Source organism: Stylophora pistillata, chromosome 4, assembly GCF_964205215.1.
Source record: "Stylophora pistillata chromosome 4, jaStyPist1.2, whole genome shotgun sequence".
Lineage (NCBI taxonomy): Eukaryota > Metazoa > Cnidaria > Anthozoa > Scleractinia > Pocilloporidae > Stylophora > Stylophora pistillata.
In genome coordinates, this window is record NC_142522.1 from 8,575,818 (window position 1) to 8,589,175 (window position 13,358).

Genomic DNA, 13,358 nt, shown 5'->3' on the forward strand with positions numbered 1-13,358 from the left:
TCTCAGACACTTTAGATAGTATTATAACATAACCAAAGTAAAGCGCGCGCTCTGATTGGTCAATTTAGCGTTCCCCATTTGCCCATGGGTGTACGCTGCTGACGTGAGCAAATGCAAAGACTATTTTTCCGCGCGCGCTTGTTTTTTCTGGTCGCGTAAGATTTGTTAAATAAACGGAAACTCTTTAGCTACAATGTATCAATGTTATGTTATAAAACAAATGGTAAACACCACAGCGTACACTATTGAGTTATGGATGCACTTGGGAGGTTTGCTAAGCACTCAAGAAGCTAGAGTCGCTCTCGGCTATCGCCTCGAGCGACTCTTACGCTTCTTTCGTGCTTAGCAACCTCCCGCGTGCATCCATAACTCAATAGTGTACGCTGTGGTGTTTACCATTTGTTAATTGGCAGTAATGAGATGGGCCGGTGATTACAGGGATCTTCGGGGTTGCCAGACCTTAGCACAGGAGTAACTTCAGCCATTTTCCATACTTTAGGGAAACAATTAGATCTAAATGAGTTATTCATAATGCTTGTAATATTTGGTACTGACTGGCAAACAGTCCTTGAGGACGCGGGTTGTAATCTTGTCACGACCTGATGCTTTCTGGGAAGAGAAGCCCTTAACTACACCTTCAACATCCTTCTCCAGTACGGTGTGAAATCGAAAAAGTCAGGGCAATCATCAGGTGTTGGCATAGCGGGACTGATATGATAATTATGTACACAAGCAAGATCGTAAGCTTCCTGAGCTGCTGAACTTCCAACAGATGTAAAATATTCATTGAATCTATTAGCCAAGGAAACTGAGTTGTCCGGAATAATAGGGCGGCTTTTGCACGTCTTTGGCAGGCAGTTAATTATCTTCCCTATTGCATTAGTGTTTCCTTTGTTTTGTAATAGCTGAGATCTCACATAAGCTTTTTGTCATGAGTACAAAAATATGAAAGTATCGGTAATAAGAATATTAACAAAAAATTAAAAATCAACACTAGGAATAAAATTTCAATTCAATTTAATTCCTGTTCTTTTGGTGAACTCAAAATATCATGGTTGCTCTCTGAGTATACACTATTTCCAATTTAACCATTCAAAGGGTATATCTGCAACCATGTATCTTAACGAATACAAATCATTAGACAACCACATCCATCAAATAACTATTATGACCCACTGAAAGCCACTTTTGATTTCTGTTAGTCGACAAAATATTCACAAAGAATACACAAACAAAACAACAAAATCCAGAGAAAAGAGACTTTTATTAACAATTTAATGTTGTTGTTGTTTCCTCATTGCAGCAATGACACTTTGCATTTCTTCACGCTTTCTCTTTCCACGGGTGTGGGTTCCCAGCTGCAATAACATTTGAAATCATACTTGGTTAGAAAGTGAATAAAATAAAAGTGTGTTAGAAACAAGAAACAGCCAATAATTACCCTCTTCTTGACAAATTTCAGAGCCCTTTTATCTTTGCCGATTCTGATCAACTCCATGCAACGTTTCTCATAAGGAGTAAATCCAACAACTTCACGCACAAGATCACGGATGAATTTTACCCTTTTGTTACCAGCCTAAAAAAAAAAAGAAAGAAAAAAATGATAGTTCACAAAAAAACAAAAAAAAACCAAAAAAAACAACAACAACAATCATTTTCCTTAATCCCTATTGTCATCTGAAGTAGAAAGGAAAGGAAATCCTGAAGAAAGAACATAGTTTATAACCAAGAACATTCCATTGAAGGAATGGAGAGGTTAGAGAAAAATTGTCCTTTCAAATTCTCCTTCTAGTCTATTTTAGAGCACTTCACAGTTCCTGAGAACTAGTTTGAATAAGCGTATAGCAGTAGCTAAAAGCCAGTGCTCAGTCAAAACTGCTGGCATGTATGCCACCTTTAGCTACCTACTTGCACTATGTTTTGGAAACATTGCTGATAAACAATCATACAACTTTAAATACAATCACCAAATCGCGTAGTGCAGCTTTTTCTCAGGTGGAAGAGCCCATTTCTGAATTACCTTGAGCCTCTTTTTGAAAGCGAGTCCCGGTGCTCATCCTTTTATACGATGATAAGTTTTCATTCCCATGTAAATTAAATTCAACTTCACAAGAAAAGTTGAGCACCAGGCCTCATTTTGAAAAAGAGGCCAAAGGTAAATTGAAAATGGCTTATTCGAATTAAAGACAAAGGAAAACTCTATCATTAAACAATTTGTTTGACAATAGACACTGGCACAAATTTAGAGAACAAAACACATAGCATACAAAATGCATCAGTAACCTACACAAAAAAACAACAATCACTTCTGTCACAAGAGAAAATCACAACAACCACAGCTGCTTTTAGGACAAGTACTTGACGTATTTCTAAGTGGAACAAGAAACTGAAGTACCACTGAAAACCCTCCACATTTGAAAATTAAAACAAGGGGAAAAAACTCTTACTAATATCGTAATGCATTTGATGTGACCCTTTCAATATCACTGACATTCTCCCCCAATTAGTAATAGTTGTTTGCATACAAAGGTGATGCAGCAAATGTAATATTTAGCAGCAGGGTTGCCAGTACTGTACCATCATTCACAAGCCCAACCAATTTCAGAAACATGTCATGTCAGACTGAGCATTCATGCATTTTCTGCCCTTGAATTGAAAAAAAAAAAAAAAAAAAAAGTGTGTAGCATCAAAAAACAACAGTTTCCCATTTGGTAAACACTACAGGGCCAAACTTCAGAATACCTGGCCACTTATTTACATGTCATTAAACAAGAATAGCGTCTATTGTGTTATGCCTCATTCTTTAAAGCCTCCCAACACATGTAAATGAGGTGGACGGGTATTCTGAAGTTGCTCCCACTACAGTTCTTCTCAGTTGCTAATTATTAAAAACAGGAAGAGGGGAAGAGAGTGAAAGAAAGCAGGGCTGTGGTCTACCGCACCCTGTGGCCCCAGGCACCTTACTATTGCTCTTGGACAACTTGGGAATTTTAGTTTATTCATAAAAAGCATATGATGAGCACCCTACAGTACTTGGCTTTCTTCATTTTTTCTTTGAGTACAACCTTGGAAAGGGTGTTACCTACAACTTAGTACATAATACCGTGATCACATACTCAGTAACAACACACTTTCATTGAATATAAGTTTTGCTGTCACACAAACCTTAGAAACAGCAAGGAAAGACACCATATTTCAGTGAATTCTTGCAATGCACTAAACTACAACTATATATTCAGGCATTTGTCTAGTAATAGAAACACACTCACTCCTTTCCTTCTGGATGGTCTCGGTTTCTGCACTGTTTTCGTGGTTTTGTGACCCTTGTGGAGTCCCACTGCCATTTCTTGGTTACGAGCCATGGTTTGTTTTCTGTTCGATAAACATTTTAAGAAAGTCTTCCTTTTATATACAATAATCCGTGAACAAACTTAAATTATCTCCAACCTTCATATTTGTTCAACCTTAATTCCACATAAATTCGAAGCCTGTTTCTACACATAAAAATTAAACGAACTCTTCTTCTTGAAACGTGCGGATGAAGTTTTGAGAGATCAAAACGATTTCAAGTTTAAAAAAATACAGGAACAAAAGCTATCTTTTAGACAAAGAAATGAAATTTTAATATTCTTCGGGAAAAAAATAACACATATCACGTAAGGATAGCAAGGATGGAAGACGATTGAGTACCTTCACAGGAGAATTCTACTATGGCCGAAAACAAGAAAGCGAAGAGGACGAGCCAGCGGTGGTTAAGCTTACATGTTAGCGGTGAAGTTATGAAAATAAGGCGTGCGCTGTCAACGATCGCGTTAGGAAACTGGAGCCGAATTACCAACGTGGCTTTTATCGTGAGGAAATATTTAACGCTTCGTTAGACTTCAGCCTTGATTTCTCCGTTCTACTCTCCTATGACTATGGATCCTCTTTTCCAGAAGGCTGCGGAAGTTAGTAAGCAACATCCAAAACCTGACATCAAGTTCAGTTATGGAACTGCTGGGTTTCGTGCGCTAGCTGACAATCTCGACTCTGTAATGTTTCGCATGGGCCTGCTCGCCGTTCTGCGTTCGAAGGCCAAAAATGGACAAGTGATCGGTGTGGTCGTCACTGCTTCTCATAACCCTGTGCACGATAATGGCGTGAAACTTGTCGATCCTTTTGGCGAGATGCTACAGCCATCTTGGGAGAGGCATGCATCGGAACTTGCTAATGCTCAAGATGTGGCTGAAGTCCTGAGAGGGGTAGTCACAGAACACAGTCTTGATTGGAATGTCCCAGCCAAGGTTTTCATCGCACGAGACACCAGACCCAGTGGTAAACAGTTCGTACAGGCTCTGGTAGAAGGAGTTGAAGCTCTGGGTGGATCGCATCAGGATTACGGTAAAGAGATAATGTTCCCTTTTGGGGAGGAGGGAATCGAATACTACACGGAAGTAAAGAGTCAAGATCAATCCTTTGTTCTCTATCTATCTCAGTTTTGTGATTGTTCCTACTAGCAAGTCAGAATGATAGGAAAATTGCAAGTCTTGTCTCCTGTACTAGGTTCCCATGCTCATTATGGAAAAGACTCCTTCCAAGAAAGTAAACTATAGAGTTAGTATATAGAAATAAAAGTGTTACTCTAGGAAGGTGGCCAGAAATATAGGCAATGCTACTGATCAGCTTACAAGAGTGCCTTTAATGAGGTTTTTCATTGTATAATAAAGTGGTGTATTTGGACAATAATTGGTACGAGTAACACTGATGCTTTGCAACTCGTGATAAAAATTTTTTTTTTGCACCTTTCTCGGAATGATCTCTATACCTCTCTTAAATGGTTATTTTGAACTTTAGGGATTTCAACTGTGAAAGTTTTTCCTTTGCAGGTGTCTTGGCAACCCCTCAGTTGCATTACATGGTGAGATGTGCCAATACAGCTGGTGAATATGGCGAGGCCACAGAAGAGGGATATTACCATAAGATCTCCAAGGCTTTCCTTCACCTGCGTTCACTATCAGGCAAAACTGATGTACCAGTCATTAAGCTGGATGGTGCAAATGGTGTAGGAGCTCTGAAAATCAAAGAAATGGCCCAGCACTTGAATGGTACCCTCTCCATTTGGGTGTGCAATGATGGATCAACTGGAAAGCTCAATGAGAAGTGTGGTGCTGATTTTGTCAAGCTTCATCAATGTGCTCCTGAAGGAATGGTGATAACCCCAGGTGATCGTTGCGTCACATTCGACGGTGATGCCGATCGTGTCTTGTATTTTTATTTCAACAAAGAAAATAAATTTTGTTTGTTAGATGGAGATAGAATTGCCACACTGATGGTGGGTTACCTAAAAGACAAACTCGATAAAACAGGCGTGTCTCTTGAAAGAGGTTTGGGAATAGTCCAGACAGCTTATGCCAATGGTAGCTCAACATCATATGCCGAGAGCACCCTTGGTGTTCCTGTGGCTTGTGCAAAGACAGGAGTGAAGCATGTCCACCACAAAGCTGAAGAGTTTGATATTGGAGTCTACTTTGAAGCAAATGGTCACGGAACTGTGCTGTTTACAAAGGATGTTGTAGACAAGATGAAGGCTATTGTTCAAGACAGTGATGCCAGCACTGAGAGGCACAAAGCTGCAGAAAAGTTTTTAAGCATGGTAGATCTTATCAACCAAACAGTTGGAGACGCCATGAGTGACATGTTAGTGGTCGAAACCATCCTTTATGAGAAGGGATGGAGCTTGGACGACTGGGGGGCAGCATACACAGACCTCCCCAATAGGCAACGTAAAGTTACTATCAAGGATCGCACTGTCATTAAAACAACAGATTCTGAAAGGAAGACTACAGCTCCTGAGGGGCTACAAGAAGAAATCGACAAGCTTGTTGCAGGGTATAAAAGTGCAAGGTCCTTTGTGCGACCCTCTGGTACTGAGGATGTTGTCCGAGTGTACGCAGAGGCAGACACAAGAGAAGCAGTGGATTCTTTAGCACGAGAAGTTTCTCAGATAGTGTATGATTTAGCTGGTGGCATTGGAGAGAGACCATAAAGCAACTGAACAGTGGTTTGTTTAATTTGACTAGCTGTGAGGGCAACTTTTTCTTCTTTTTTTCTCAGGTTTAACAAAATCACTGTTAGTAAAGTTTGTAGGCAGCGGAGTTACAACTTTGGAATGAAATAATATTTTGGGGTTCACTGAAAAATAAATCATTTTGCCGTAAATTTCATCAAAGCAAAGTTGTCAGAGGTTACAATACTGAAAAAAAAAAAATTAAATTTGCTACCTGTACAAAACAGATTTTTTTCATTAACAGTCAAGACACATGTATATTAGCATTCACAAATTATCAAATAAATAAAGCATTTATAAAGAATTTTTGAAATTGAGTGGTATGGGTAACACAGTATTGTTGCATATTTTTTATAATTTCTATTAAGGAAAACTGGTAATAAAGATATGGGTTGGATGCCAAAGAAATAGATTCATGCCACACAAGGAAAATGCAGGAAAGTACTTTGCTTTTGTAAAATGGGACACATTGAAATTACCTTGTCTCCCTTGCAGCCCTTTCCGGCATCATCACACAAGTGAAAACTCCCCCACAAACGGCTGCTCACATTCGAACAACATTCCTTTCTGGAAATTGGCCAATCAGCATTTACTTACCATATTCTGGAAAGCGTTTGTGCCTCAATAATCAAACCAATCACAGAGTTCGTATTATCCGAGCGTTGAAACTGGCAAAATGAAGACGCTTTCGACTCAGTACGAGATACTTTTGGTATGGAGAGCTTGAATTTGCATCAGAGAGAAGCCATAACAGTAATTATAGAAGAGAGAGGGGATGTTTTTATAAATTTGCCCACAGGATTTGGGCAAACAAAACAGCAATCATCTGATATTTTCTTCGGAGTTTTGATGACATCACATTCCATCTTTAGAAACTAACGCCAACGAGCTTCCTGTGAATTCGCAGGAATAAAAATATCGTGTGTTCATTGGTTGTTTGTCAGACAACAACTTTATTTTGATTGGATAACACATTACAATGGGAAAGGAATGTTGTTCGAATGTGAGCAGCCGTTGGTGGGGGAGTTTTTGCTTGCATGACGACACCGGAAAGGGCTGCAAGGGAGACTAAAATTACCCATCTCAATGCTTGCTCTTCTCCTCAAAATGAACTTGAAAGGATTGTGGTTATCCTTAATACGGCAAATGTCAACAGTGCTCTTTTTGTTGAAACTGCAGTTGATCACTTATTTCACATCAATTCATTTTCAGATTTTTTGTTTTCATTACCGATAACCACCACTTCAATGTCAGCACCCCCTTCTCCCATCTGCAGTATCAACATGCATATTCTCCTTACTAAATGACACTGACATAGATAAATTGTTTAACAGTTGACAAGTTCTTTGGTTGCTCATCTCCAATATTCACACGACCTTACTGTTTGTATCAGCAGTGATGTGTTGGGAGAAATAGGATGCTAGTCACTCTATGGTTGAGATTATAGGCAATTTCTCAGCCCTTTTTTGCACACAATTCTTTATTTTGTGAAGCACTTCATTTGTTGTACAGTCAAGTATTACAACACTTCAGCAATTGTCACATTCTAGCTACTAAGGAACTGCCATCAGTACACCTTTCAATTTATCTTGCATATTGACTGGTTCATGGTCATTTCAAATTTTCCAAGAAACATCTGTTTCATGGTCGACACCTTCCAGTAAAGCGTGGGTAGAGACAAACATCTCTGATGTGCTGTCTGTTCAGAAGCCATGTGAGGAATCGCTCCAGTCCCAAACCATAGCCACCATGTGGACAAGAACCATATTTCCTCTGTGAATAATAATAAAAAGAGGAACATTCATTTTAAAAGCTGACCCTTCATTTCCTGGAGAGCGTATTATCACTGAACACGGGAATTTTTGTACTGATCACACCTACAACTAATGGGGTTAGAACTGGTCCTTGAAAGTAGTTCTTATACTCAAAGACCATTCCATTTGAGACAATTTCAAAAAAAAAAAAAATGTAACATACGAGTGACCATTAATTATTATTAGTATAATTGCTGAGGTGATCATAGAGATGCACACACTCTTATTGGTCAAGAATTGCATCATATCTCACCTATAATTGCATCAGGCTTGGTGAACATTGTTGAATAATCCTCTTGACTTCATCTCAGGGGATTACTCCACAATACTCACTTTGCTTTCAATGAATAATTGTTAATGTAACGGCTGCCACGCTTTTGCCTGCTGTTAAGAAGACATTAACAAACTTATGCACGCGCGACTCGCATGCTTTGAGGTTACGAAGTAATCTTGTAAGCAAATCACGCGGACCCTTTTTAATTAATGTTGACGTGTGCGATTTTTTGAGAAGAGTAGTTGAAGTTTTTTTTAGTTTATCGTTTGGTTGTTGTCGTTTGCCGTAAGACTACAGTTTTCTGTGTTAGAGTAAGTGTCTGTTTGGATTTCCCGTTTCGCTTCCAAATACCTAACTTATATTGAAGTTCGTTTTGGTTCAATTCTTACAATTGGGACTGTTATGTAAGTGCTAATGTTCCTTTCCTTGAGCTTATATATAGTTCTTTTGTGAGTTTGTTTGAGTTTTTAGCTAGCTTTGCACCTTGCCTTTATATCGGAAAGTTTGGAATGTTAGTTTGTCTATTCGCATTTAGCTTAGCTTCTTCCTTATAAATTCATATTTCAGTTTATGATAAGTACTTGAATACCACGACTACGTTAAATAAAACGATTCAAGACTTGTCCGTAAAATATATCCTCGCTTCATAGTGTGTCTTCATTTGCGAAACTCATAGTTGTTGTCAAAATTTTGCTTGGCTTGTGTCGGCCGCTACAGTTAAATACAACAGACTGCAAAAATAAGTGCCATTAAATCTTAAGAAAGTCAGAGGAAAGACATACCTGGTCAGTGTACCAGTAGTAAGGTGTGGGGTCAATTCCTTCTCTCTTGTAACCCTCCAGCAGCTCCTCCTAAACAAATCAGAGGTACAAACCTCAATTTGTGTGACGAATGCTTGTGCATAATTATTATCGTGCATTATCAAATACCCCTATCACCTCTGTGATAGAATAATTATAACTGTGTATATATGTTGATGATCTTAGCATTAAATTTAGTTCTTTGGTTTCTGCTTGATCCAATGTAGTTGTCCGTTGTCATAGCGCTCGTTACAATTAATTTTAGTTGCAGTGTAAGCAAATATTCATATTTTATTTCCAAATTAGTTTCACCCTTTAACTCTCAAGATCTGATTTTTAATTCTCCACCATTAGCTGCTGTGCATTTCCTTGTAAATTAGTACTGAGAATTTGGTGTTAGATAATAACAAGACAATAGCCTCTCCCTGATAGGTTTGAGTATTCTTGTACTGTTTGCAGGATAATTTCCGAATATCATAGGGAGAATTTAGTTATTACATATTCAATCCATGTTGTTAAACCAAATACATCCTTGAATTATCTCTTGGGAATGCTTATTTAAAATTTATGTTGAGAAAGGGAGGTGCCCAATAGTGGAGAAATGTGCAGTTAATTTCACCCTATTTTATCCACATGGAGGATCATCTATCTGTAGGCCCTTCTTGTTGAAGGAATGTCACTAATACAAGGATTGTAGTATCAAGCACACCAAACTACACTAAATTGTTAGGAACAAACAAGTCACCCTGTCCAAGTACTTACATATTCCCACATCCTCATGGATCCTCCAACAATTTCACCAACTCCAGGCATCAAAAGATCAACCTTAATTAAAAATGCACACTGTTATGATGAACAAAGCATGGATGCCCATGAGCAGATGCAACATTTGTGGTCATCACATCTTCCAAATCTACATGTTCATGTAGATATGAATATATATATTTTAACCTTTATATTATCAAAAAGTTAAAGAAATCCATGGGGACTGACTGATACACTCAGCTCCCTCTCAATCTTGGTTTTCTTTTAATCATTTTCATGTAGGCCAAACTAGCTTGTTACCAACTTTGACAAGAGGGGAAGTGTAAATGTTGACCCTGGTAATAGGTTATAGCCCAGAAAAATCTGCATTCATAGAACCTGGCTTACAGGCTTGTATACTTACTGATTCAGTCAGACCCTTGTCCTCTGGACATCTGTACATGTAGAAAGACTTAATGTTGGTTGGAAAGCGACACAGCAGGATTGGCTGGGGAAAAAAATCACAACAAAATGAAAACCCTTCATGCCATCACATCAGGACATATATTCTCCTCAATTTTCCTTGCTTGACAATCAAAAGCTACTTCAGTTAACCATCTTTTCCTTGTTCTCAAAACTTTATTGTTTGATTTAAAGTGCACCTAAACCCAAAAATTTTTTTTCACTCAACGAAATAAGCGTATTTTTTGGAGTATTTCTGTGCAAAAATTTTTTTATTTGCTCAAATCTTCAATTTTCTGTGCCCAGTCAAAATACGGAAAAATCGGCGCCATCTTGCCCCACGACCAAGTTTAAAGAGGAATGGCTTTAGCGGGTAATGTGACGTCTAATCGAGAACACGAAAGTCTGCATTTCACACATTTTCACTTGTTTGGGAAGGTTGTAGTCAATATTGTCTGAAAATATGCTGACTAAGTGTGTTGTAGAAGGATGTAGCAATGTGTGAAATTTGTAAGAGGATATCGCGCTTCATACATTCCTCATACAACACACCTAGTCGGCATATTTCGGACAATATCGACGATAACCTTCCCAAACAAGTGAAAATGTGTGAAATGCAGACTTTCGTGTTCTTGATTTGACGTCACATTACCCGTTAGAGTCATTCCTCTTTAAACTCAGTCGTGGGGCAAGATGGCAGCCGATTTTCCGTATTTTGACTGGGCACAGAAAATGAAAGATTTGATCAAATTAAAAAATTTTTGCACAGATATACTCCAAAAAATAAGCTTATTTCGTTGAGCGAAAAAAATTTTGGGTTTAGGTGCACTTTAATGCTAATACTGCAGGGAGAAATTACATGCTGGTCAATCTTAGAGGGAAATTAAAGGGTTTTAAAGTAATAATGTCATGGTGACTATTCAAGAGTTGACTAATGACTGAGGATGAAGGACTAATTTACCTCATTGATCTGGTCTGTCATTTTCCTCTCTGGCATCTCAGGAATGTCCTTAGCAAAGAGACCAAAGAAGATTATCACTTAAAAAGTATATTCCACTCTAAGTAATTCTTACCCTAGGTTCCTACTTTTCTCAAAACACAAATTATGTCAGGAGAACTTCTATTACTGAGAATGAACTCTTTTAACTGGCTGTAATTTACAGTTTATTCACACACACACACACACACACACACACACACACACACACACACACACACACACACACACACACACACACACACAAAATTAAAACAAAAAAGTATTAGAATCCTGGGGCCTGTTTCTCAAAAGTCCCAGTAACTTAACAGGCCTGCAAAGCTGTTCTGTTTTCATTCAAGATGAGGATTTCAAAAGTTTTGAAAATGATACAGTAAAACTATCAGCTAAAGAAACAAAAATGACTGGTTTGGTGCAAGAACCTGCTTTTCTATCCTTTAAATTTTGATTTTACACATGGCTTCGGGCCTGTTAAGTTACTGAAACTTTCAAGAGAAGGGCCCTGGTGTTTTAAATTGTCAGTTAACGTCTTGGACTCATTCATTCCCATGGGTCACCAAAATGTTAGTATGTACAATTTTGTATGACATACTTAAGTTGTGTTTACAGCTATTTGGTGGGTTTGAGATTGTAGAGGACTCTATTTTTCAGGTGGCTCTGATTGAGAACTGAAAGCAGTATCCATGTTGTAAACTCTTTTTGAGCTAGATCCTTAGAACTGAAGACATATAAAATTGAAATCAATAACAAACATCTAAGATTTTTACTTAGCACCACTGAAATTGCACACCTCTCCAAATTCATAATAAGTGCCATCTTCCTTTCTAATGTCATGTTCTTTCAGGTATTTGATGGCATCACTGTAGTTCATTCTCCTATTTAAAGAAATGTTATAATTTTTATTGACAATTATTACCCAAAAAAGAAGAAAAAGTGTTTTAACCTTTAAATAAAAAAATCCAAGTTCACTCAAAAACACAGGATAATTCATTTTAAAACAATCTAAATATCAATGCAGTGCTCATGGACTTGCCTGAATGGTCTCTTGGGTGGCTTAAAATCCTGAAAGAACACAAGATATTCTTTACATAAGTAAAAAGTCCTTAGGATAATCAGACTGTCTGTTAATCATTTTGTTATGTTTGCAGACAATTATTTTGATCGCCTTCCCTTTGCATTTTCTTCTGCCTTGCACATTAAAATTCAATTGATAATTGCAAAAAAATTCTTGTTTATTTAGTAAATTATCACTAAAGTACTGTTTTATAATCATTATTGTTAGTAATGATTTCGCACCTTTTCCATGTAACGACAAATTTCATTATCAGTTTCTGCCTTTTCTCAAGATTTCTTGCCTTTACTTACTGGATTCAATTCTTTGAGTATGTCTGCATGGGGGGATTTCAGCACTCTGTCCACGACATCACATACCTGGAAGGACAAATAAGGATACAAGAACTAATTGATTACCTCAGTTTACATCACACTGTAATAAAAAAATAACACTTGATCTATATGCAATCAGAAAGTGAAAGCAAAACACACATTAAGTGTGCTTTCATACCAAATCTTCAATTCGGTCAAGGAGATCATCAAATGAAATAAAAGGACATTCAGCTTCCACATGAGTGTATCTGTTAAGTGAAGAAAAATTATTGCTTTTTGATGTGCAAAATAATGTACTTTTATATTCATGTAGGCTGACACAGTGCTGACAGAATTAATGCTGACATTCTCCCCTGGCTACTTTACACTCACTATTCACTGCATTTTCAAAAATCAAGGAATGAGAACCAAGTTTGGAGGAAGGAACTTCACGGGAAGGCTAACTACAATTGACTGCTTAATATAAGTAGACTGCATTTCAGGTATCGGGCATATAATGAGTCCTACAGTTTGAATTTTGTTTTATTATATTTTTTACCCTTTTAGAAGAGTCAATGAAGGCTTAACGGCTCAAGTTACAAATTTAGGTTGTCTAGATTTTATAAATGTTGCCAAAAGACATCATGCTGGTTGCCTTTGTCAACCAGTCTCTGGAAGACCAATTGCCTTGCAACTAATCTTGATCTGATTGTTGATTCTATCCTCTACCTGCTACACATTTCCTTTGCAAATAAGTTATGAGAAATTTGTGTTAGATCGAGATAACATCCTCCTCTACCTCTGTGTTAAAGGTAACCAACCAGAACTTACTCTGACAAGTGCCTTCTTGTACGCG

The 13,358-nt window shown here is 37.8% G+C and overlaps 3 protein-coding genes across 4 annotated transcripts in view; 1 reads left to right on the plus strand and 2 right to left on the minus strand.

Annotated features, from left to right (window-relative positions):
- Positions 1-1,245: 1,245 nt before the first annotated feature.
- On the minus strand, positions 1,246-3,728 carry LOC111341933 (large ribosomal subunit protein eL36). The gene is made up of 4 exons (XM_022948979.2): positions 3,691-3,728; positions 3,270-3,372; positions 1,442-1,576; positions 1,246-1,358 (listed from the first exon to the last, which is right to left on the minus strand). Exons 2-4 carry the CDS (start codon positions 3,360-3,362, stop codon positions 1,275-1,277), a joined length of 312 nt encoding a protein of 103 aa, XP_022804714.2. The 5' UTR covers positions 3,363-3,372; positions 3,691-3,728; the 3' UTR covers positions 1,246-1,274.
- LOC111341939 (asparagine--tRNA ligase, cytoplasmic) overlaps positions 3,264-13,358 on the minus strand; it is a 21,526-nt gene continuing 11,431 nt past the window's right edge. For both annotated transcript variants that reach the window (XM_088756038.1, XM_088756037.1), the window contains 11 exons: positions 13,334-13,358; positions 12,702-12,771; positions 12,503-12,568; positions 12,171-12,199; positions 11,928-12,012; positions 11,102-11,149; positions 10,103-10,186; positions 9,697-9,759; positions 8,917-8,985; positions 3,691-7,819; positions 3,264-3,372 (listed from right to left, as the gene is read on the minus strand). The exon at positions 13,334-13,358 is cut by the window's right edge and continues 97 nt beyond it. In XM_088756038.1, the coding sequence (XP_088612164.1) occupies positions 7,688-7,819; positions 8,917-8,985; positions 9,697-9,759; positions 10,103-10,186; positions 11,102-11,149; positions 11,928-12,012; positions 12,171-12,199; positions 12,503-12,568; positions 12,702-12,771; positions 13,334-13,358 (671 nt within the window). In that variant the 3' untranslated portion in view covers positions 3,264-3,372; positions 3,691-7,687. The remainder of the gene's footprint in view (positions 3,373-3,690; positions 7,820-8,916; positions 8,986-9,696; positions 9,760-10,102; positions 10,187-11,101; positions 11,150-11,927; positions 12,013-12,170; positions 12,200-12,502; positions 12,569-12,701; positions 12,772-13,333) is intronic.
- Positions 3,912-6,350, plus strand: LOC111341932 (phosphoacetylglucosamine mutase). Its single transcript, XM_022948978.2, has 2 exons — positions 3,912-4,380; positions 4,866-6,350. Exons 1-2 carry the CDS (start codon positions 3,912-3,914, stop codon positions 6,023-6,025), a joined length of 1,629 nt encoding a protein of 542 aa, XP_022804713.2. The 3' UTR covers positions 6,026-6,350.

Excerpts from the sequence above, each read along its gene's own strand:
- LOC111341933 (XM_022948979.2), bottom strand. The coding sequence starts at position 3,362 with ATGGCTCGTAACCAAGAAATGGCAGTGGGACTCCACAAGGGTCACAAA. Across the intron at positions 1,577-3,269 it reads GACCATCCAGAAGGAAAGGA|GCTGGTAACAAAAGGGTAAA; the intron begins GTGAGTGTGTTT and ends TTTTTTTTTTAG. Across the intron at positions 1,359-1,441 it reads TGAAATTTGTCAAGAAGAGG|CTGGGAACCCACACCCGTGG; the intron begins GTAATTATTGGC and ends ATGTTATTGCAG.
- LOC111341932 (XM_022948978.2), top strand. The coding sequence starts at position 3,912 with ATGACTATGGATCCTCTTTTCCAGAAGGCTGCGGAAGTTAGTAAGCAA. Across the intron at positions 4,381-4,865 it reads TGGATCGCATCAGGATTACG|GTGTCTTGGCAACCCCTCAG; the intron begins GTAAAGAGATAA and ends TTTCCTTTGCAG.